General features: G+C 55.1%; 2 protein-coding genes across 5 annotated transcripts; both read left to right on the top strand.

The window, feature by feature from the left end:
- Positions 1-4142: 4142 nt before the first annotated feature.
- On the top strand, positions 4143-10738 carry LOC133231119 (leukocyte immunoglobulin-like receptor subfamily A member 6). 3 transcript variants are annotated; one of them, XR_009731038.1, is made up of 8 exons: positions 4143-6341; positions 6751-6885; positions 7040-7537; positions 7683-7985; positions 8203-8514; positions 8726-9028; positions 9998-10201; positions 10621-10738. XR_009731038.1 is itself a non-coding variant. In XM_061389373.1 (7 exons), the coding sequence occupies exons 1-7, from the start codon at positions 6335-6337 to the stop codon at positions 10117-10119; spliced, it is 1665 nt and encodes a 554-aa protein (XP_061245357.1). In that variant the 5' UTR covers positions 4143-6334; the 3' UTR covers positions 10120-10738. The 3 variants fall into 3 exon arrangements, 2 of the variants coding, with proteins under 2 accessions (XP_061245357.1, XP_061245354.1); XM_061389373.1 differs by having other exon boundaries at positions 8203-8499; positions 9998-10738; XM_061389370.1 differs by having other exon boundaries at positions 9998-10738.
- Positions 10739-15719: 4981 nt separating this feature from the next.
- Positions 15720-19743, top strand: LOC133231120 (leukocyte immunoglobulin-like receptor subfamily A member 2). Of its 2 annotated transcripts, XM_061389374.1 has the most exons (8): positions 15720-15808; positions 16026-16061; positions 16220-16504; positions 16658-16963; positions 17171-17449; positions 17730-18029; positions 18818-18868; positions 18998-19743. In XM_061389374.1, the coding sequence occupies exons 1-8, from the start codon at positions 15760-15762 to the stop codon at positions 19117-19119; spliced, it is 1428 nt and encodes a 475-aa protein (XP_061245358.1). In that variant the 5' UTR covers positions 15720-15759; the 3' UTR covers positions 19120-19743. The 2 variants fall into 2 exon arrangements, with proteins under 2 accessions (XP_061245358.1, XP_061245359.1); XM_061389375.1 differs by lacking the exon at positions 16026-16061 and having other exon boundaries at positions 15728-15808.
- The last annotated feature ends 3373 nt before the right edge of the window (positions 19744-23116 follow it).

Here is a 23116-nt window from a genome sequence, read left to right as displayed (position 1 = left end):
AGCTGGTGAGAACAGAACCTACTGAGGAGGTCTGGGGGCAGAATGTGGGTGACACTGAGGTTGGGTCGCTTCTTGAATCTGAATCCGAACCAGACCACAGAGTAAAGGTAACAACATTCAGCCAAAAAAGGGGAGGGGTGGAGAAAGAGCTAGACAAATGCAAACTCTTGTTATTATTTATCCCCCCTTTTTTTGGGGGGGGCTTCCCAGGTGGCGCTAGTGGTAAGAACTTGCCTCCCAATGCAGGAGATGTAAGAGATGCAGGTTCAGTTCCTGGGTCGGGAAGATGCCCTGGAGAAGGAAATGGCCACCCACTCCAGTGTTCTTGCCTGGAGAATCCCATGGAAGAGAATCCCTGGAGAATCTCACCAGAGGAGCCTGGCGGGCTACAGTCCATGGGGCCGCAAAGAGTCGGACTGAAGCGACTTAGCATGCATGCATCCTGTTGTTTTGAACATACGTATCATTGTTTTCTTTCCCAACAAGAAAAATAATTGAGAGGTCACGTTTACTGCTTTTTCACTTAAAAATCCACCCACAGCACCTTGCATGCATGCTCCTTCCATGACAACATGCATAGGTTTGTGGCAGGTTCCACGGGGCCCTGCCCTCTGCCAATAATGCCCCCCCGCCCCCCCACTGACTTTCCTACCTGAGGTGACATGGTTTAAAAATGAGTGACAGGTCTGGTCGGCAGTCAACGGTGGGCAGGGTTGCCTTGTCTGAGTGTCTGCACGTGGGTGAGTTTCGACACAGGGTGTGTGGCCCATCTCATCTTGATTTGAGGGAGGAAATGAGGCGGATGGCTGTTTTCATGCAGAAAGGGAAGTGCTTTTCAGAGGACAGTGACTGACCGCAGAGCCTGGCTTCCTGCAGCCTGCCGGGGGCCCTCTGGGGCAGCCACGCCGCCCCTTTCCTGGGTTCCCTTTTTCTTGGAGGAGCTGGTCAGCTGCGCTGGGGGCGCAAGGGGGGTGGTCTGGGCAGATGTGGGGCTTGGGTCAAGACTCCTAAGGCACGAGGACCTTGATCCTGGGAAGGATTTCAGACAGCCTGGCTGTCTTCTCCTTGAACAGAAGCAACCACTGGGGCTGAGGGCCCCGCGGGCTTGAATGCAGCAAGGCCTGGGACCGGCCACAGGCCTGAGCGCTTGGACAGACTGACCCCTCGGACAGGACATCACTGCCCTCCATCTCTATCAGACCTTGCCTTGCTGACCCCAGCATCCCGAGGAGGTCCCTTCCTGAACACCCAGCTCTGCCTGTGAGCCTGGCTTTGGTGCCCTAGGCTCAACAAGCCCCTCTCTGGGGCTGTGACTCTGAGAAACCCCAGGTCTCTCCCTCCCTCTGCGTCGGACCCCCCTCCCCAGCCTCCTCCTCACAAGGCCGGCCCCTCCCCTGGGTGTCGTGATGGTAGGACTCAGGGGGCGGGGGCACCTGGCCACACCTGCCTCGTCATAGGGCTCGTGTCCTGTGAGCCCCGTGGGGTGCAGGCAAGAATCCAGCCACCGTCCCAGACCCGTCGGGTTCTCTGCACACTCGCCGGTCCAATAAGCCCCTCCCACCCACGTTGGACAAACGTAATTGTTTCCTTAGTTCACCCACACCTGTAGACTGAAGGCTTTCGGTTTAGAAGTGATCTGAGCCAGCTGGGAGGCAGGGTGAGTGTGGAGAGTGCAGCCCAGGGTCACAGGATACGGGGAGTGGGGTGGGTGGGGGCTGGCAGAGACCAAGCTTCACAGTTGAGGTGTGCACCTACCCCGGAGGGCGTGAGGGAGGCGGGACTGAGAGCCTGTCTGGGCGCCTCCTGATGGAACAAAGTGACGTTGACAGGAGAGTTTTCTTTCTCCTTTTGCGCCGGGAAATCTAAGTGTTTGAGCGAGGAAATGAGCGCTTTGAGTACTGTCAGCCTGTTAGGACCAGAAGCGGTGCAGGGAAGTTTCTCCACCAATACCCGACCTTGTGGTCTGGTTATTTATGTAATTATCCATGTATCTATGTAACCACGTATCTGTGTATTTACCTATATAGCTATGTATGTTTCTGTGTAGCTGTTTACCTATGTGTCTATGTAACTATCTGTATATTTAAGTGTCTATGCATCATCTAGCTACTTACCAATCAATTCACCTATTTATCTACCTATCATGTTTCTATCTATGATGAGTTAATACTATGCCTGCTTCATCCAGACTCAGGTTGAGTCTGGTTATGACAGATCTTGCTAGAAACACTTATCTGTGTAATTGTTTTGTTCATTTAGTTTTTCTATGACACCAGACCTTGCTTGAGGGCAGGGAATACATGGGTTTTTTTTCTCAATTTTATCTCCTCATTTCCTGGGATGGCCATGGGTTGACATGCTTAAATATTTCTTTAGTGAACAGGGATAAGATTGCTGAATGGTGAAGGATGAACAAAAGGGCAAGTCATGGAGCGGTTAAGGTGAGTGATCTTGAGCAGTCAGAGAAGAGACGATGTCATTGGAAAAAACAAACCCAAAACACCTCATGGCATTTTCCAGTCCCCGAATTGCTGTGAGTTACCCTGGAAGCACGACCCAAGACAAGGATGGAAGTGTAGGTAGTTTATCTGAGAAGCAAGAAGGCGGAGTGGGGCAGGGAGAGTGTGAAGGAAAGGAATTCCTGGTAGAGAAGCCTGAGGTCCGTGCAGGAGGTGATGGCAGGGGACTCCACCAGGACCTCGGAGAGTGTAGAGAACGCCCTGCAGGGTCTTCCCTCCAAAGGCAGTGACACTTGGGAATGTATTCATGGGCTTCTGTTCCCCACTGCTTGGAATCGTCCCAGGGATGGCTACGTTCTTCAAGGTCGGGCTGAAAGTGGTTCTGACACCTACAGAGCCATCAACCACATCAAAAACGAAAGGGCAGGTCACCACAGGGATCTGAACCAGAGGCTAAAAACACATGCTTGAAAACCTCTGTTCAACGGATTGAATCCAGTCTGTGAACTTGACTTCACCCCTTCCAAAACCCTCTGCATCTTTGCCTTCTGGACCGGAAGACAATGCCTCTTTCAGTCCCTACTTCCTCTTTTCCCTCCCAGCCAGCGTTTCAGTTCGGAAGTCAGATGGTCTTCTCACCCTTTGAGGAGAACAGAGCGGAGCGATGGTTACTAACCTCCTAGATCAGACCACAACTCTAGGTCACTTCAGGCCGTACCAGTAGAAACTGCTGAAAGTCTAGCCTCAGAGGTCAGCAGCAGTTAATGCACTGGGAGTGGCCTGGGCCCCTGCCTCGACTAGGGGCACAGAGCCCAGATGAGGGGGGCCTCGAGGGGAGCTGGCCTGCTAGATGGAGGGAGCAACATGCGAGAACATTCTGGAAGGCAAATGGGAAGACGGGCAGTAACCAAAGGGCTGCCTGTCAGGGCGTCATCTGGTTCCATCAGCCCTTAAGGAAACGTCCCGAATCCTGGCCACAGAGAAAGAGCTCATTCCTGTTGTTTTCATGATGGTTTTACACTTTTAGATTCTTATTTTGTACTGTTACAGGCTCCCCAAATTAGACATATCTTTACAATTCTTGCATTTACACAGAATTTTCACTGTTCTCTAGATGCCAGGAAACCAGGCCAGTTGTCCCCTCCCTGCCAAAACAAACAAACAAACAAAAAAAGGGAAATATTAGAAGACTCAGGCCCATCACCACTTGTTTTTGCTTGCTTGTTTTCACTGAATTTTTGGCAGTGCAAGCCCTGTCCTCACAGGAATTTGATGTGTTCTTCTCTGGTGGGGACATTGAGGGGCAAACAGAGCGGGAGAGGCGGGATGAGACAGTTCTTGCAAGACCCCGGACACCAGGGAGAACTTGTATGTGTAGACCCCGGGGAGCTGGGCCACCACGGGATGGGGGGCGGGGAGGGGAGGGGAGGGGAGGGGAGGGGAGGGGGAGGGGAGGGGAGGGGAGGGGAGGGGAGGGGAGGGGAGGGGAGGGGAGGGGAGGGGAGGGGAGGGGGAGGGGAGGGGAGGGGAGGGGAGGGGAGGGGAGGGGAGGGGAGGGGAGGGGAGGGGGAGGGGGAGGGGAGGGGGGAGAGGGAGAGGGGAGGGGGAGGGGGAGGGGAGGGGAAGGGGAGGGGGAGGGAAGGGGGAGGGGGAGGGGAGGGGAAGGGAAGGGGGAGGGGGGCTGAGTGGTGCAGGGAGCAGAGGGAAGCGGACTGGAGAGTCCTCGAGACACCGCCGTGAGAGTCACTCAGCCATCAAAAAGTCAGACTTGTAGTCACTATAGAATTAATTTCTATGAACCAACCACTTTCAGATCCACAAAGAAATCCCAGCTTCCCCTGAGTAGGAACAACCAAAACAACAGCAGAGGAAAATTCCAAGGGATGAATGTAATACAAAGTGTGCAAAACTGAGCCCATGTAAGTGTCTATCTTTCAAACATTCCTGAGTGGCACAAAAATCAGAGTTGAAGAAATGAAGAGCTACATCCGATCCTTGGACAGCATCCTTGGACATGACAAATATGCCAGTTCTTCTTCAGCTAATTTATAAATGAGCCCCAGTCTTCAAAATGCACTAACAAGCATTTTTTCAAAAACTAGACAAATTGATACTAAACTTTATATGGAAAAATAACAACTAGGAAACACTAGTTGAAGCAGTATGACAGTATAACAACTAGAGAAGCAGTATGCAGGCAGAAGAGATGAGCTCAACCAGAAGTTAAAACACACCACACAGGGACTTCTCTGCTGGCCGAGTGGTTAGACTTCGCCTTCCAATGCCCCGGGTTCTATCCTTTGTAGAGCAGTTAAGATCCCATATGCCCAACAGCCAAAAAGCCAAAACAGAAAGAGAGACAATATTGCAACAAATTCAACAAAGGCTTTAAAAATGGTTCACATTAAAAAAATTTTAAAACATTTTTTTAAATAGCACATACACAATAGAGCTTCTGAGTCATGAGGCAGTAAGAAAGCCTAGGTGCATCTCCTTAGTCTGGGAAAAGAAACAAAAAAGAATCAGCCGTATTCCTCAGGTATTTCAAAGCAGTGCGGTATTATACACAGTGTGGTTTACATGCAAACGGATGCTCTGGGAGAAGACATGTGGCTACAGCACAAGGTCAGTAGCTGCTAAAATTATTAAGTGAATGTTTAATGAGGAACGTGGTATGTTCAAACTCTCAGAGTATCAATATCTCCCCGCACCCCAGTGACTGACCACAAAGGGCAAACCACAGCTTCACTCTGGGGAAACCCAGGGCACGCCGAGTGCACCCGCAATCCCTGATAAGGAGAAAGAAGGACAGCACAGCTTGGCTGGTACTCCGCCCCCAGCGCACAGCCCGCATCTGACCAGAGTGGCCTGGCTCCTGTGCTGTGTGCCTCATGCCTCCTTTCTCGGCGGCTCCCCCTCTCCCAGCGCCCAGCACCAGCACCGGCACCGGTCTCATCACCCTTGTGAGGGGAGGAGCCCGGGTCTCTGGTTGGGAGACTGATGGAAACTTCACTGTGTCCACACAGGTGGCCCTGAGCCAGAGACTCCAGATGAACACAAGCCATTCAAGACCAGGAGGGGCTCAGACCTTGGGCAGGAGCCGCTGATCTTCTGACCGCCCAGCCCTAAGCCCAGCACTGGGCTCTCATCACCTCATGGCACATTTGGACCAAGCCTGGAGCACATGTCTGGGTTTATGATGGGCGGAAATTGTTTGCTGAACAAAAAGGATTCTTACATCTTCTGTGGGACGGCCTTGGAGACTGACATGTAGGGGAAGAGCTGCTCGACTTCTGGTGAAAATTTCAGCGTTGAAACGCACGCTGGGGGTGACGGGCACCTGCCCATGGCATCCTCATGGTTAGCGTGGCCTCCCAGGCTCTGTCATCCTGTCCCTCTGATCAGTCCAGGGTGGGCAGGAGAGTCGCTGTGATTTCAGCACTCATCACCCTGCTCAGCCCCACTCCATGGGGAAGGAGAGTGAGTCATGTGTTTATTATCATCATTTGGTTATTTGAGGATGAGCCTTGAATTTCCCTTTCAGATCCCCTAACACGCCTTCTCAGTGGTGGAGATAGGGAGACAGTCCTGGATTATCCGGGGAACAGGGGGTCCCTTGTCACCACCAAGGTCCTTATGGGTGAAACAAGGAGGCAAGGAAGACACAGCCAGAACACATGTGACTTGAAAGCAGAAGCTGGAGAGCTGTGACTGCCGGCTTTGAAGATGGGAGGGGTGATGCCAGGGAGAGGGTCGTTTGTAGAAGCTTGAGAAGGTGAGGGGAGACGTTTCCCCCGAGTGATTGGGAGGAACACAGCCTGACAACACTGCGGTTTTAATGCCGGGGTTTCCAGTGTGGACTTCTGACCTCCAGAATGGAAGGTAATTACTGTGTCGGTTTAACGCGGTGACTTCCAGCAGCTGCTCTGTAGCCACAGGAAGCAAACACACAGAGTATCTGAGGGGGTTTTGGTGGCCGTCGCTGTTTGCTTCTTTGTTTGCCAGTCTGAACTCTGCAAGCTCAGGGTCTGAATCTGTCGTGCCCACAGACGTACCTCTAAGCCAGGCACATGGCCAACACCAAGAAATAGGTGCAGATGCTTGGGGGGAGAAAAGCCATCAGACCAGGAAGGCTTAGGGCAGCTTAGAGTTACGGGAGGCCCCAGAAGTGGTCTAAAATGTCTGTCGAACCAACTGCCCACTCCAGCCTCAGTCTGCAGAAACTAGGGCCCGGCTCTGGGGAGGGTCGGTCCCTTCCTGCGGGGATGCTGATGTGACAATCGCATGACAGGAAGCACCAGCCCCAGAGAGGACACACCCTGTGGTCTGTCTGTCCAGAGGACACCTAGGTCTCCTCCATCCTCACAGCCTGGACCGCAGGGAGGAGACGTCATGGGCCCCGCGCTCCCCGCCCTGCTCTGTCTCGGTGAGATGAGGAGGGGCAGGGGGAGCCCTGGTCTGGAAAGACCCCCCCCAGCAAGCCTGCTCCGTCAGGGGACCCCAGGGCCCAGGAGGCTCCCGGGGAGGAGAGGCACTGCTCAGATCTGAGGGCAGACCTTTCACAGGGTGCTCTCTTCCAGGGCTGAGTGTGGGCCTGAGGACCCAAGTGCAGGCCGGTGAGTCTGTCTCAGGGCCTGGCTCCCTCCTCTCGTGGGGACAAGGGTCACCCCCAGGCTGTGGGCAGGGGGAGGGCAGCTCGGGGCTCATGGAGGGGGAGTCTGGGAGGTCTGGGCTGAGAGCCGGGGCCTGGGGTGGACGCCTGGTGAGCCTGCCTCTGATTTCCTTCCACGGATCCCCGCCCCCCAAACCCACCATCTGGGCTGAGCCTGGCTCTGTGGTCCCCTGGGGGAGTCCTGTGGCCATCTGGTGCCGGGGGACCATGGGGGCCCAGGAGTTCCATCTGGATAAAGAGGGAAGCCCAGTTCTCTGGGACAGACAGAAACCCCTGGAGCCCCGGGACAAGGCCAGGTTCTCCATCCAACACATGGGACAGGACCACGCAGGGAGCTATCAGTGCTACTACAGCACCCCCACTGGCTGGTCAGAGCGCAGTGACCCCCTGGAGCTGGTGGTGACAGGTAAGGGACACTCAGGGGCCTCAGGCTCTGCCCTTGAGAAGGGGGTCTGCTCTCAGGGGCTGTCCCTCTCACAGCCCAGCCCTGGGGAGGGGAGGGGAGGGGAGGGTGGGGGCCCCACGGAACCAGCTGCCTCCTTCTTTCCTAGGACCCTACGGCAAACCCAGCCTCTCAGCCTTGCCAAGCCCTGTGGTGACCTCAGGAAGGAACGTGACCCTCAAGTGTGGCTCCCGTTGGGGATTTAATAGATTCCTTCTGACCAAGAAAGGAGAAGACGAGGTCTCTTGGACACTGGATGGACAGCAAAGCCCCGACGGGCAGACCCAGGCCCTGTTCCCCGTGGGCCCCGTGAACCCCAGGCTCGAGTGGATGTTCAGATGCTACGGCTTTTACAGGCACACCCCCCGGGTGTGGTCAGCCCCCAGCGACCCCCTGGAGCTCCTGGTCTCAGGTGAGGAATCCCGTCCTGAGCCCATACATTTGTGCAGACAAGACAATGTACTGGGGTCTGTGCTCCCAGGGGAACCCCTGTGAGAGGGTGGGGAGAGGAGCGTGGGGCTCACAGGACAGACACAGAGACTGAGACACGGTGAGGCCTGGGGCCAGGCCGGGAGAGGGGGGTCCACAGGGGAAGCACTCCCAACAACCCAGTGCGTGTCTCTCCCCAGGGCTGTCTGGGAAGCCCTCCCTCCTGACCCCGCAGGGCCCTGTCATCACCTCTGGACAGAACCTGACCCTCCAGTGTCACTCTGACGTCGGCTACACCAGATTCGCTCTGTCCAAGGAGGGGGGACAGGACCTCCCCCAGCGCCCTGCCCAGAGGCCCCAGGAGGGGCTCTCTCAGGCCGACTTCCCCCTGGGCCCGGTGGGCACCTTCCACAGTGGCCAGTACAGATGCTACGGTGGACACGGCCTCTCCTCCGAGTGGTCGGCCCCCAGTGAGCCCCTGGAGCTGCTGGTGGCAGGTGAGGAGCCAGCAGGTCAGTCGGGGACCAGACTCTGCACAGGCCCCCCCGGGGAGCCCCAGGGGTGAGGCTGGGACCAGGGGGAGGGGTCCCAGGGAGGGACAGAGAGACGGGGTTGGGGAGGGGAGAGACTCTGAGAAACAGAGACAGCACTGAGGGGCCAGAGAGGCCCGCGGAGTCTCGCTCAGAACCCGGGCCGGCGCCCGCATCCCCTTCCTCTCTGCAGGACGGCTCAGAGACAGACCCTCCCTCTTGGTGCAGCCGGGCCCCACGGTGGCCCCCGGGGAGAATGTGACCCTGCTGTGTCAGTCAGGAAACAGGACGGACACCTTCCTTCTGTCCAAGGAGGGGGCAGCCCATCGCCCCCTGCGTCTGCGCTCCCAGGACCAAGCCGGGCAGTACCAGGCCGAGTTCTCCTTGTGCCCTGTGACCTCAGCCCACGGGGGCACCTACAGATGCTACGGCTCACTCAGCACAGACCCCTACCTGCTGTCACAGCCCAGTGAGCCCCTGGCGCTCGTGGTCTCAGGTGAGGCAAGGTCTGTCCATCTCACTCAGCAGCTCGGGGCTCTGCCCTGGGAGCGCCAGGCGGTGGTGGAGGAGGGGGCGCTAAGGGAGGGGCCCCTTGCTTGAGGGGCCTCGGAGCGCGCGCCCTGCCCCTTCTTCCCGCACTGGGGTCTCGGAGGGCCAGGTGGGCAGTGTGAGGGTCTCAGGGAGGCCACAGGGCCGTGCATGGCAGAGGGGAGTGAGGTGGGGACCCTGGGTCAGCCCGGCGTACGCCTTCCTGGGCTTATTCCCAGGACCCAGTCTCCCAGCCACAGACCCAGATCCGAACCTGGGGAATCTCGAGGCTCTGTGCTCAGGGGAGACAGCCCACCCCAGGGCGCTTTGAGATTCTGTGGGGGGACAAGGCCCCTCAATCGTCAAGGGCCAGTGGGGAGTCGGGCAGAGATGGCCTGGGAGCCACAGGCTGCAGGGGCCTGAGGCTGCTGGATGGGGGGTCAGTCTGGGGAGGAGCAGGCCCGCCCCACCCCATCCTGCCCCCTCCCCGGGCAGAGTCCAGCCGGCAGACACAGAGGGCTGAGCTAGCGCCTGTGGTGGGTGGTGGTGGGTCCATGGGACCCCGCATACCACTGCTCAGGGGCGGCCCCCACCCCGGGACCCCACAGACCACAGCTAAGGGGCGGGCCCCACCCTGTGGTGTCTGAGCTCCGGCAGCTCAGGGTCCTGAGCAGGAACGTCTGAGACAGTAAGATAGAGAGGCCCCGGGAGGCTCCTGAGGAGGACACGGCCCACCCACAGCCTCTCTTCAGGACACTCGGGCCCCACTGACACCCTTCCCCAGCACCGCAGTCAGACTTGCGAGTGGGGATGAGGACACTGTCCCCGTCAGGGGCTGGGCTTGGGGCCACGTCCTCTCACGGGAGGCAGGTGCCCTGGGTGCACACCCCGGTTCTGGGTAACGGGGCCTGCGCTGACCTGTGCGCCCTCATCCCAGACTACACGGTGCAGAATCTCATCCGGATGGGCCTCACGGCCTCGGTCCTGCTGCTCCTCGGGGTCCTGCTCTGCCAGGCTCGGCACGACCACGGAGGAGCCCTAGATGCGGCCCGGAGCTGAGCACCGAGGCCTCGCACTGCCCGAAGCTCAGCATCCCGGGACGCCAGCTTCACGCCTGGGAGCTTCTGGAAGAGCCTCTGTGGTGCGTGCTGGGTGCGCTGTCTGCAGAGACCCTGGGGGAGAGACGCGAGATGCTCCGCGGGGGCGGGAGGAGGCCCCTGGGGTCTCGGCCTCTGCTCACGGGGGTCCCCCTCCCTCCTGGGGAGGACGCCCCGACTCCCGGCTCCTACCACCCCCGGGCCTGAGGCTCATCCCAGTGGCAGGAGCGGGTCCTCACCCTGCACGCCGGCAGGCTCTGTCCACTCTCATGAAGGATGTGAACTTCATTTTTAATGCCCGCCGTCTCTGGTGTGTGCAATGACCTCCATCCCTTTGCTCTGAAACAGAACTTCATTTAAGTAACTGAATAAATGGGTGATAGCGGGGCCCCACTGGGAGCAGATGGATCCAGAACTCTTCCCTGAACCCCCCAGACCCCTCACGCCCTGCTCTCCTCATCAGGTGACACCCGGTGTCGTTTCTGCAGACACCATCGCTGCGAGGGGACACCCTGGCGTTTGAAGTGACAGCCAGGTGCTCTGCTGGTAAACGGCTAAGGAATACAACAGTTTATAAAGAGCCCAGGTGTGTGAGCTGTGTGTCTGCTTTGGTGCAAACGCTCTCCGTGGCCAACCTCAAGGAGCCTGGGTGAACACGCTGAAGGCCCGGTGGGAAGGAAGGAGCAGGCTGACTTTCCCACAGGAGCGAGTCTGATCCAGCCAGCCCCCACCGATGGCCCCACGCGCACACATGTGTCCTTTGTGTTAGTTAGATCATTTCCATGTCAGTTTCAAGCCCCACTTTCCATGAAATCAGATGCCAAAACCTTAGTCCATCAGAGGAGAGGGAAAGAGAAAACTATGCAAGTACCAGTTGCGGGAGAAAACACGGAGCACTTTGGCTCCAATACCTTACAGCTTGGAGTGCAAATCGCCTCAGTAATTTGGGGAGGAAATAACAACCATCAGTTAAAAGGGAGAGACACACAGCCCCCACCCAGAGTTATGTAACCGAGGGGGAAATTGTGCCTAACCACCAGTACACATGCAGGAGAGTAAGGACAGAGGGTCGCTCGTATCAGACAGATCACAGAAAACAACCTCACAAACATGAATGCTTTGGTGTATACATGCGATGGAGCTTTAAAATTTCATTAAAAAAAATATTTTATTGATCTATTTGGCTGTGTCAGGTTCCAGTCGCAGCATGTGAGATCTCGTTGCCTCGTGTGGGATCTTTCACTGCAGACCCTAGTTGTGGTGGGCAGGCTCCAGGGAGCTCGAGCTTCAGTAGTCACAGCACACGGGTTTAAATTGCCCCTCGGCACTTGGGGTCTTAGTCCCCTGACCAGGGATGGAATCCACGTTGCCTGCATTGGAAGGTGGATTCTTAACCACTGGACTGCCAGGGAAGCCCTGCAACGGACTTCTATATGAGAGAAAAGTTGAACTGCCACAGTAATACAGACCAACTTTCAGGCATGTTACTTAATGAGTGAAGAAAAGCTGTAAGTGTGTGCACGAGGATCTCCATTGCATAAAAGTCAAAAGGAGACAGATGACGGCCTGGCAGCCGCTCCAGTACTCTTGTCTGGCAAATCCCATGGACAGCAGGGCCTGGCAGGTTATGGTCCATAGGGTCGCAAAGAGTCAGACACGACTGAGGTGACTTCACACGGGCATAAAGGGACAAAACGCGTTACTTGGGGAGGCAGAACTTTGCCGAATTTTAGGACTAGAGGACGGAAAGCTCCCACGTGACCTCCTGGTCCTTACACACTGGGGAGGGGGCGGGGGAGCTGTCAGAGGGAAGCTCAGGGGCTGCTGGAATGCAGTCCTGTCCCTTCTGACGCGTGGGTACTGACTCCTGTCTGCGGCTCCTTACTGATGAGCTGTCCCTTTGCTCCATCACCCTCCCTAGCTTCTCACCCCTGAGTGAGGTGGGGCTGAAGCAGGCTGGGGAAAGCCAACCCCTGCATAGGGACCAATTCATAGCAAAGTGGCCGTCCAGCAGTCATGGCAAACACTCCACACACTCTCAGCGTGTTTCCACACACCATGACCTCAGCTGCCCAATTGGCATCACTGAGTCCAGCCAGATGATGAGGCGCTGCCCCGGGGAAAACGGGGCCTCAGATGACATGCGGTACAGCAGAGCAGGTGACGACTCAGGCCTGGGAAAGAGGGGCGCCCCGAGCTCCAGCAGCACCAGGCACCCTGAGCCTCCCGAATAGGACAGCCGCCCCAGTCCTTGAAGCACGGGCACTGCCAGTGCCCCAACAGAAAGTGTCACTGGAGGGGGCGCAGACAGGGCAGGGCCCCCGAGCCCACTCCCCCGCTCTCTGCTTCTGTCCTCGGGCTGGACAGGGGCCCGTGTCCCCCACCACCACAGATCCCATCAAACTGTGTCGCCTAGAAGTACTGTAGGGACCAGGACCAGGTCGTATTGCTGAGTTTCCCAGGATCCCCGGGGAAATATCCCACGGCAATGTGTGATCTCCTCCAGACGCCAAAGTGACCTGTAGTTGTGTGACGTCTTCAAGGCAGGGGACAATCTGGTCCCCCTCATAAGCTTCAGGAAGACGTGACTACCGTCACCCATGTGTTCACTTGAGGAAGCTGAGGTTCGGAGAACAGGCAGCGGGCTCAGAGCTACAGAGCGGGGCAGGTCCAGGAATGAGCCCAGTCTACTGACCTCAGAGCCCTGTCTTGCCAGCACAATACTCTTCCACCTTGTACTAGTGTCCGAGGGCCGGGAGGACATTGCCACAATCTGGGAGGATTAAGACAACAGGCGTGTATTTGATCACAGTTTGGGAGAAGCCCAGCATTAGGGTGTCCCTTGGAGGTTCTAGGGACAATCCTGACTGCCTCTTTCCAGGGTCTGTTGGCCAAGGCACCCCCTGGTTTGGGGCAGAATCTCTCATCATTCTCCTCCACTCCACGCGGCTGCAGCTCCTGGTGCCTCTGTGTTGTCTCCGGCATGCCTCTCCATGTTCCTCTTCAATTCATCCAACTGGAGCACCTAAAATATCACAGGAGGACCCTCCCCCTGCAGTACGATCTCAACATGATGACACTGCAAAGACCCCATTTCCCAAAAGTCACATCCCCAGGAAGTGAGGCTGCCAATTTCAACATACTCATTTAGGTGAAAATTAACAGCCTCCAAAAGAGAAATATACACAGGAATGACTTTATCAAAGGAGGTGCAATAATTACACACTGTAGTTTTTTCATCTCATGAGGAACATCTGAAAAGAGCTGGATTAATGGGAAGACACTCCAGGATGGTAGGGTGGAAGATTAATGTTGTAAAGAGGACAATACTCTCAAGGTGTCCTGCAGAATTAACTCAATCCCTATCTGAATCCCAAAGGGTATCTCTGCAGAAAAAAGAAAGTCATTTCTCTGAAGTCAAGGTCATTGAGAAAGACCCACGGTAGCCAAGCAACCTTGAAAAGTAAGAACAAAGTTGGAAACCACACCCTTTCTGATTTCAACACTTACTACAAAGTTCCAGTAATCAAAACAGAGTGGTGCTGGCTTGAGAAGAGACACACTGATGCTTGGAAGGCCAACATATAAACCTATACACATGATCAGTTGATTTCTGACAAGACTTCTTCTAAGCCATGATAATGACAAGCAAGTCTTCCTGACTCATCCCATTTAACTGTGCATATATTTTGTTGTAGGATTTGTGGATGGCTTACATGAGAAAACCCGATAAACCTCCTAGATACTGATCCACTCATCACCTACTGGTCGACTTGACACTGGCGCTGTATCACCGTTTATCACCATCACCATCCTCCGAGAGTCCAGTCCCTATAGGATGGTGACCGTCTCAGTAACAGCTGTGTGTTCACACCTTCCTTCCCTGAAAATGAGCCTACTGCCTCAGGGATACAATCCTGGCACACTCGCAGGGAGCATGAGACCCTGTGTGACCAGGGCACAGCATCTGGATGACTCCTTTTCTTAGGAAAACCCACTCCCCCTTCCCGGCCCCTCGCCACTCCTGTGCTCCCACTAGCAGTCTGGGTCTCTCCTTCTCCAGGAAGCCCCCACTTGCCATCACTAGCTTCCTGGACCTCCACCAGTTACTGGGTCTTGCTGCCCTCTGTGGTTCCCCTTCTCTACAACTGACTGAAACCAGAGCCACCGTATTCACTGTCTAAATGTGCACACTGTCGGTTATCATCATCAGAACCCCGCTGAGTCCAGGGAAGGAACTGGTCACTTTCACCAAAGAATCTCATGTCTGGATATAGTAACTGCTCAGTAAACACTGGCTGATGGCCTGGATGGTGGAAGGAAGGAAGACAGGAAGGGAGGGAGGGAGGAACTTTGCATTTTCAGAGTCTCAGAAAAGGGAAGCGACTCAAGGTCACACCGTTTCCATGAAAAGCAGAAGCAGAATTGGAACCAAAGCAGTGCACTGGGCAGCACCTAGAACGTGTCTCTCCTTCCACCGTGCTCAGACAGAACAGGCCCAGGGACGCCCCTGTCTCCAGCCTCCGACCACCCTCCAACCATTTTTCCAGTGGCAACCTTGGAACCTTGCAGATGTCCTCGGCCCCCAGGACCAGCCAACGCCATTTGCAGAGATCGGCTCCTTGTCGCCGGCCACCCGTGAGCTCCCACTATCCTGAGACTAACTCCTGGCCGCCTGGTCCACATGCAGCCTCTGCCTCCCACCCCAACCTCTCTCTGGGCTTCTCCAACCACTAGGACCAGGCGGCTCTGGAGGGCGGGCCATCTCCCGGTGGACTGGGGGAGAAACGAGGAGCCAGGGCTGGGGAGCACCAAGCTCCATGGAAACTGCAGAGCCAGCACTGCAGCCACGCACTCTTCTAGGATGTCCGTCCGGGGCAGGACGAGGGGGTCAGACCCCAAACGCTGTGGGGCTGCCCTGCTCGCAAAGAACCCGAGCCAGGCCTTCATGGACCCGCAGGCCCTGGGTCCTCCCCACCCGACGCCAGCTCCGTGACTTCCTGCAGCCATGTCCTGGACAAGTGGGTGAAATTCATCACGACGGTGGGTGCCTACCTGACCAGCGCTGCAGGCCAGCTGGTCCCCAGTGGGGCTGGATGGCTTTCTCCTGCAAAGTTTCAGCCTCCAAAGCACCGCTAGGAGCCTCTGGAGCCCAGCGGCTTATAAGGAGCCCCTTTGGGGTCAGAGCGTCCTCCAGGAAGCTTCTCTTTGCAACCAAGAGGCAGCTTGTTAACCACTATGGAGCCATCTTCCAAGCCTTGGACCAAATGGAAATAATAAAGCCTTTTCCAAACAAAAAAAAAAAATGTAACCAATGTTGAGCTAGGCCCCACCATGCACCTCAGCCTCCTGTCTAGGGACCATGTTACTCTCTGGGTTTTGGGGTGGGATCTGGTGAGACTCCCATGTGCTCTGGAAGGCTCCTGAGCCTGCTGTCTGCTGGGCTCCACCGGGAAGGGCGAGCAGAGTGAGCAGGGTGGGGCTCTTCCTCTTTCTGGAAGGAACCCAAGACACGCCACCAAGCCTGGACCTTCACGCCCAGTGCGTCTGTCTGTCCTGCGGGCTCTGAGGTCTCTGTAGGTCACCTGCTCTGCTGGGGACCATGAGAGGCAGTGCCACGACCCTGACCTTCACCGCCCTTCTCTGCCTTGGTGAGCTTCAGAGAAGGGAGGGGTGGAAACCCCTCTCCTCCCACATCTGGTCCCTGAGAGGCCCCAGGACGCAGGAGGTTCCGTGGGGACAGACTTTCTTGGGGGAGAGGGGAATGTCCTCAGGCTGGATCTGACCCCAGCCCTCAGGGCACAGAGCAGACCTGGAGTGTCCAGGACGTGTGGTGGGGCCGGGCGCTCACAGGGAACTCTCTTCCAGGGATGTGCTGGGGCCCGTGGGACCAGGGACAACCAGGTGAGCCCCCAGACCTCCTGCTTCCACCCACCACCACTGGTCACTGGGGAGCACAGTGGGTCAAGGCCGCGGGTGGCCCGTCTGGGAGGGGCCTGGGTGACAGCTGGGGAACCTGGGGGAGAAGGCGCCCTGACTCTTTGGGTCTGATTCCTTTCCAGAGGTTCTCCCCAAACCCTCCATCCGGGCTGACCCAGGCACCATGGTCGCCCAGGGGAGCCCGGTGACCATCTGGTGTCAAGGGTCTCTGCTGGCTGATGTCTACCGTCTGCATAAAGAGAGGGACTCTGTATACTGGGAGGCTAAGGCCCCTCAGGGCTCCAGGAACAAGGCCTGGTTCCACTTTGCATCCTCGAGCTCAAGTGATGCCGGGCAATATCAGTGTGCATATCAGAGCAGGAACCGCTCGTCAGAGCTCAGTGACCCCCTGCCCCTGGTGGTGACAGGTAAGACGGAGGGGTGGGTCCCTGGGTCCCTCCCATGGGAGCCTCCTCATGGGCAGAGGAGCAGAGTGTGGGCTCAGGAGGCCCCTCCCCTCCCAGCCCACACCTGGGGTCACTGGGTGGAGGTCCCCCTTTAACACAGCCCCTCGCCCCCAGGAGTGTACAGGGCGCCCTCCCTGTCCGCCCAGCCCAGCCCTGTGGTGGCCGCAGGAGGCAGCGTGTCCCTCACGTGCAGTTCACAGTATGCAGTGGGCACTCTGCACCTGCTGAAGGAGGGAGGCGCTGACCCGCTCCGACACAAGACGTCAAGGAGCTATGGGAACCAGGGGCGGGAACAGGCTGTGTTCCCTGTAGGCCCCGTGACCACCTCCCACGGGGGGACCTACAGGTGCTATGATGCTCCCAGCATTCAGCCCTATCTGTGGTCACGCCCCAGTGACCCTCTGCATCTCCAGGTCACAGGTGAGGCCCCCAGGCCCCTCTATTTCCGAGACAGACCCCTGACCTAAGCCTTATGCCTCATGAGCCCTGGGGGAGACGGGGGCAGGGACACTGGGATCCTGGGGCAGGACGTGGGCAGGAGCCTCGGGAGGGAGTGGGGACAGCTCTCTCTGCAGCCCCAGGAGCAGGGCTGGTGTGCAGCCCTGTGCCTCCATGCCCTGTCTGCAGGCCTGTCCCGGGCACCTTCCCTGTCCTCCCAGCCCAGCTTGCTCGTGCTCGCCGGAGACAACCTGACCCTCCAGTGTCGCTCAGAGGCCGGCTTTGGCAGCTTCGCTCTGACCAAGGACGAGGGGCTCAGCCCGCCCCTCCGTCTAGAAGGGCAGCGGAGCCCCGACTTCCCTCTGGGCCGCGTGAGCCGTGCCCACGGGGGCCGGTACAGATGCTACAGCGGACACAACTCCTACACGTGGTCGGCTCCCAGCGGCCCCCTGGACATCCTGATCGCAGGTGAGGCGCCCCTGTCCTGGTCCAGGTCCCGACTGTCTGCTCAGGGCGCTGGACGAGGGTCGGCCCTGGTGGTGACGGGTCCGGGGAGAGGGTGCTGGAGCACAGGCCCAGGTGGGGCAGGGGTCTGGGGGGGAACGTGAAAACAGGAGTGAGAGGCACGGAGATTAAGGAGACGCACACAGACGGGCTGAGAGGAGCTGGGAGGGTCACAGGGAGGCCCCCTGCTCAGAGTCCGGGGTGTGGGGAGGGGCTGTCTGCTCATCACCCCCGTCCCCACCAGGAATGCACAGGAAACCCTCCCTCTCCGCCCGCCCGGGGGCCTCAGTGCCCCAGGGAGAGAATGTGACCCTGCAGTGTCGCTCTGAGGTCCGGTCAGACACCTTCCATCTGTCCAAGGAGGGGTCGCTCGCTGCTCCCCAGCACCTTCGTCTGCAGGACCCGGCTCCACCCGTTCAGGCCAACTTCACCCTGCGTGCTGTGACCTCAGCCCACAGTGGGACCTACAGGTGCTACAGCTCACACAGCACCGCCCCTCACCTGCTGTCGCTCCCCAGCGACCCCCTGGAGCTCCAGGTCTCAGGTGAGGGCCCAGCCCTGGTCCACTGTGTCCTCTGGGTCAGGCCAGGGCCCTGTTCCCAGGGGAGCTCTGGGCTGAGTGGGAGTGGGGGGTCACAGAAGGTGGGGATCAACTCTGAGGGGGCCGGAAAGAGCCAGAGGCCTCCCTTCCCTGCCCGTCCTTGCCCTCATCCCGGGCGTCCAGACCCGCTCCTGATGATGGAGCTGAGCTACACAGGCCTCAGGGTCAACCAGCAGGACTCAAGGCCAGAGCCCTCGGTTCCCACCCTCCTCTGGTCTCCAGTCTTCATGGCCCCTCGCCCAGAGAGCAGCACAAGAGAGGGGCTAACAGAGCCCGTGGCCCCCAAGGGAGCAAGCGGACAGGCCCTGGCTCAGCTGGTGTCCCGGGGGACCGTGGGGCTCCTGGGAATGAGACATGGATGAAGGGTGGGGTTCATGCAAGGGGGGATGCTAGGGCCCAGCCTGGGGGAGGGCAGCCCCTGTCCTGACCCCCAGGAGCTCTGAGGATCAGCTCCTTTCTCCCAGGGGGGAGGCCCCCAGAGCAGTCAGTGAGGGAAGGGGTGGTGGGTCCATGGTGGCCAGAGCTGTCACACCCTAGTGATCCCCTCGAGTTTGTGGTCTCAGGTGAGGGGCCAGATGCTGGCCTGTCTGAGCTCAGAGTCCTGTCCTCAAAAATGCCTGAGACAGTCAAAATGAGTTCACATGGGGATGGGGCGCCACAGGGAAAGACACAGAACCAAGAGAGGTGTCTCCCCAACTCCTCACCCACACCACTCACTTTATGCTTCTCAGGAGCCCCTGACAGTATCAGCCCACCACAAAACAAATCAGACTCCAAGAGTGGTGAGTAAGACAAAGTCTGTTACAGGGCTGGGCTGGGGGCCACATCATCTCCCGGGAGGCAGGTGCCCTGGGCCCACACCCGGGTTCGGGAGTGATGGGCCTGCGCTGACCTGTGCGCCCTCACCCCAGACTACACGGTGCAGAATCTCATCCGAATGGGCCTCGCGGCCTCGGTCCTGCTGCTCCTCGGGGTCCTGCTCTGCCAGGCTCGGCACGACCGCGGAGGAGCCCGAGACGTGACCCAGAGCTGAACACGAGGGCCCCGCACCGCCTGGAGCGCTGGAGCCCAGGACGCAAGCTTCCGGCCTGGGAGCTTCTGGAAGAGCCTCTGCGGCGCGTGCTGGGTGCGCTGTCTGCAGAGACCCTGGGGGAGGGACGCGCCGCGGGGCGGGAGGAGGCCCGGGTGTCCCCGGGGGGCTCGGCCTCTGTTCACCAGGGCCCACTCCCTCCTGGGGAGGACGCCCCAACTCTCGGCTCCTCTCACCCCCAGCCCGAGGTGCATCCCACATGGCAGAGGCGGGTCTTCATGCTGCACGCCTGCAGGCTCTGTCCACTCTCATGGAGGACGTGAGCCTCATTGTTAATGCCCGCCGTCTCTGGTGTGCGCAATGACCTCCATCCCTTCTCAGAAACAGAACGTCGTTTAAGTAACTGAATAAATGGGTGGAAGTGGGGCCCCGTTTGGAACAGATAGATCCTAAACTCTTCCCTGAACCCCCCTCTGGACCCCTCAAGCCCCTCTCTCCTCGTCAGATGGCACCTGGTGTCGTTTCTGCAGACACTGTCAGTGTGAACAAACACGTTGTCGTTTGAAGTGAGTCAGGTGTTGTGCTGGTAAATGGTGTTAGCAATATATCCACTTTGTAAAAAGCCCAGATTTGTGGTTTTTGTCTGTTTCTTCAGTGTAAACACTCTCTTCGTGGCCAACCTCAAGGTGCTGGGGTGAATGTGCTAAAGGCAGGCTGGGAAGTAAGGAGCAGACTGACTTTCCCCAAGAAGCGAGTCTGATCCAGCCGGCCCCTCACTGATGACCCCCACGTGTATAGATGTGTCCTTTATATTAAACATCATGGTTAGATAATTTCCACTTTTTGCCCCAGTTTCCATTAAACCAGATGCCAAAATATCCTAGTTCATCTATAAGAGAGGGAAAGATAAAATGAGGGAAGAGAAAACAACTGTAGGAGAAAATGCTGAGTATGCTGAATCCTGGCACATCACTGGGAGGTGTACTAATTACTCCAGTCAGTTTGGAGAGTCAATAACAATTACCAGTTGAAAGGAAGAGACCCAGCTCTGGTCCACAGTTATATAACCTAGAGGAAAACATCTGCATAACCATGAGTGTACGAGCAGGAGCATATGGACAGATAGATGGATTGCTCACATTAGAAAAAAATTACAGAAATCAGTCCCACCAAAAATGAATGATTATATGACAAAATTTTATATGACAGAAAAATTCACAAAGTTAAACTTCTACAGTAACACAGTTCAATTTTCAAGTATGATGGTGAATAAGTGAAATAAAACTATAGGAGCATATTCCATCACATCAAATCCAAAAGGTGACAACAAGGGGCCCAAATAAACAAAGTAAGAAACGAGAGAAGAGAAATAACAATTGATACCAAAGAAATACAAAAATTCATAAGAGAATATTAAGAAAAACAAATTGGACAACCTGGAAGAAGTGGACAAGTCTCTAGAGACATACAGCCTGCCAAAACTCAATCAAGAAGACATGGGTAATATGAAAAGGCTGGTCACTAGAAGTGAAATAGAATCTATCATATTAAAAATAAAAACTCCTTGCAAACAAAAGTCCAGAACTGGATAGCTTCATACAGGAATTCTACCAAGCAAAGAAGAATTTATAATACTGATACTTCTTAAACTCTTTCAGAAGTTGAAGAGGAGGACACACCCCTAAAGTCATTCTATGAAGCCACTGTCACCTTGAAACCAAAACTAGAAAAAGCTAGGACCAAAAAAGAAAAATTACAGGCCAAAGCTACCCACTGCAGTATTCTGGCCTGGAGAATTATATAGACTATACAGTCCACGGGATTGCAAAGAGTCAGACACGACTGAGTGATTTTCACCTCACTTCTATCATTGATGAATACAGATGCAAAAACCCTCAACAAAATATTAGCAAACTGAATCCAACAACACATTAAAAGGATCATACACCGTGATCAAGTTGGATTCATTTCAGGGTCAGAAGAATGGTTTAATATACACAAATCAAAATGCTATACTACAACAACAAAAGACAAAAACCACATGATCGTCTCAACAGATCCAGAAAAAGCAGTTTATAAAATTCAACATCCATTCATGATAAAAACTCTTTCCAAAGGGGTATAGAGGGGAAAATTATTTATGACAAACCACAACCAATGTAATACTCAATGCTGAAAACCCAAAAATATTCCCACTAAACCCTGGAACAAGTCAAGGATGACCACCACTTTTATTCAACATAGCATTGGAAGTCTCTTCCCAATTTGGATATCTTTTATTTCTTTTTCTCATCTAATTGCTATGGCTGGGATTTATATATCATTACATGCAGATGACATGATACTTCATATACCATGAAAACCCTGAAGACTCCAAACAAAAATACTAGAACTGATAAATGAATTCAAAGAGGTATTAGCATACAAGACTAACATACAGAAATCTGTTGCATTTCTTTACATTAACAATGAAATATCAGAAAGAGAAAGTAAAAAATCAACCCCTTTAAAAACTGCATAAAAATAATAAAATATGTAAGAATAAATCTGACAAAAGAGGTGAAAGACTACATTGAGAACTATAAAACATTAATAAAGGAAATTGAAGATTATTCAAAGAAATGGAAAGATATCCCTTACTCTTGAATTGGAAGAATTAATGTAGTTAAAACAGCCATATAACCCCAAGTAATCTAGAGATATAATGCAATCTCTATCCAGTTACCCATGGCATTTTAAAAAACAGAAGTAGAACAAATAATGCTAAAACTTATATGGAACAACAAAAGACTCAAAATTGCCAAAGCAATGCTGAGGAAAAAGCAGGAGGCATAACCCTCCCGGACTTGAGACAATACTACAAGGCTACAGTAATCAAAACAGCATGGTATTGGCACAAAAACAGATATGTCGCTGGGACAAAACAGTGAGTCTAGAAATAAAGCCACACACCTGTGGTCAAAAAAATCTTCAACAAAGGAGGCAAGGATATACAATAGAGACAAAACAATATTTTCAGTAAGTGGTGCTGGGAAAAATGGACATTTCCCATCTCATCCCAGTGGTCTTTGAGGAGACCCTGTGGTGTCACAGCTTCTTCCTGAAGCCTCTTTGCAGCCATGAGGCAGCTTGTAGACCACCTTGGAGCCCTTTCCCAAGCTTTAGACCAAATGGAAACAATAAAGCTTTTTACAGCAAAAAAAAAAAAAAAAAAAAAAAAGAAAGAAAGAAAGAAAATTAAACAATTAGAATCAAATTAGGGCTGCTCCTGGGCCCTGCCCTGCATCTCAGCCCTCTGTCACTCTTTTGGTTTGGATTTGGCATGAGGTGTAGGCAGAGTGTGTGGGATCTGGTGAGACTCACATATGGTCTGGAAAGTTCCAGAGCCTGCTGTCTGCTGGGCACCATCCTGCAGGGAGGGTGGAGACCGGCCCTGGGTGGGGCTGGGGCTGTTTTTCTTCCTGTGAGGCCACCGATGAGGAACTTGTAACACAGGGGCTGAACCTTGTCACACACCCCATGTGTCTGTCTGTCCTTCTAGGTCTGTGGGCTTTTTAAGTCATCTAAAGACTGAGGCAAATCATTCAATATCACAGTAATTCAAGTATATGCCCTGACCAGGAATGCTGAAGAAGCTGAAGTTGAACGGTTCTATGAAGACCTATAAGAATTTTTAAAACTAACACCCCCCAAAAGATGTCCCTTTCATTATAGGGGACTGGAATGCAAAAGTAGGAAGTCAAGAAACACCTGGAGTAACAGGCAAATTTTGCCCTGGAGTACAGAATTAAGCAGGGCAAAGGCTAATAGAGTTGTGCCAAGAGAATGCACTGGTCTTAGCAAACACCCTCTTCCAACAACACAAGAGAAGACTCTACACATGGACATCACCAAATGGCCAACACCGAAATCAGATTGATTATATATTCTTTGCAGCCAAAGATGGAGAAGCTCTATACAGTCAGCAAAAACAAGACCAAGAACTGACTGTGGCTCAGAT

The sequence above is a fragment of the Bos javanicus genome, chromosome 18 (assembly GCF_032452875.1).
Source record: "Bos javanicus breed banteng chromosome 18, ARS-OSU_banteng_1.0, whole genome shotgun sequence".
Taxonomy (NCBI): domain Eukaryota; kingdom Metazoa; phylum Chordata; class Mammalia; order Artiodactyla; family Bovidae; genus Bos; species Bos javanicus.
The sequence above is the reverse complement of the archived record's forward strand: the minus strand, read 5'-3'. Positions and strand labels throughout refer to the sequence as shown.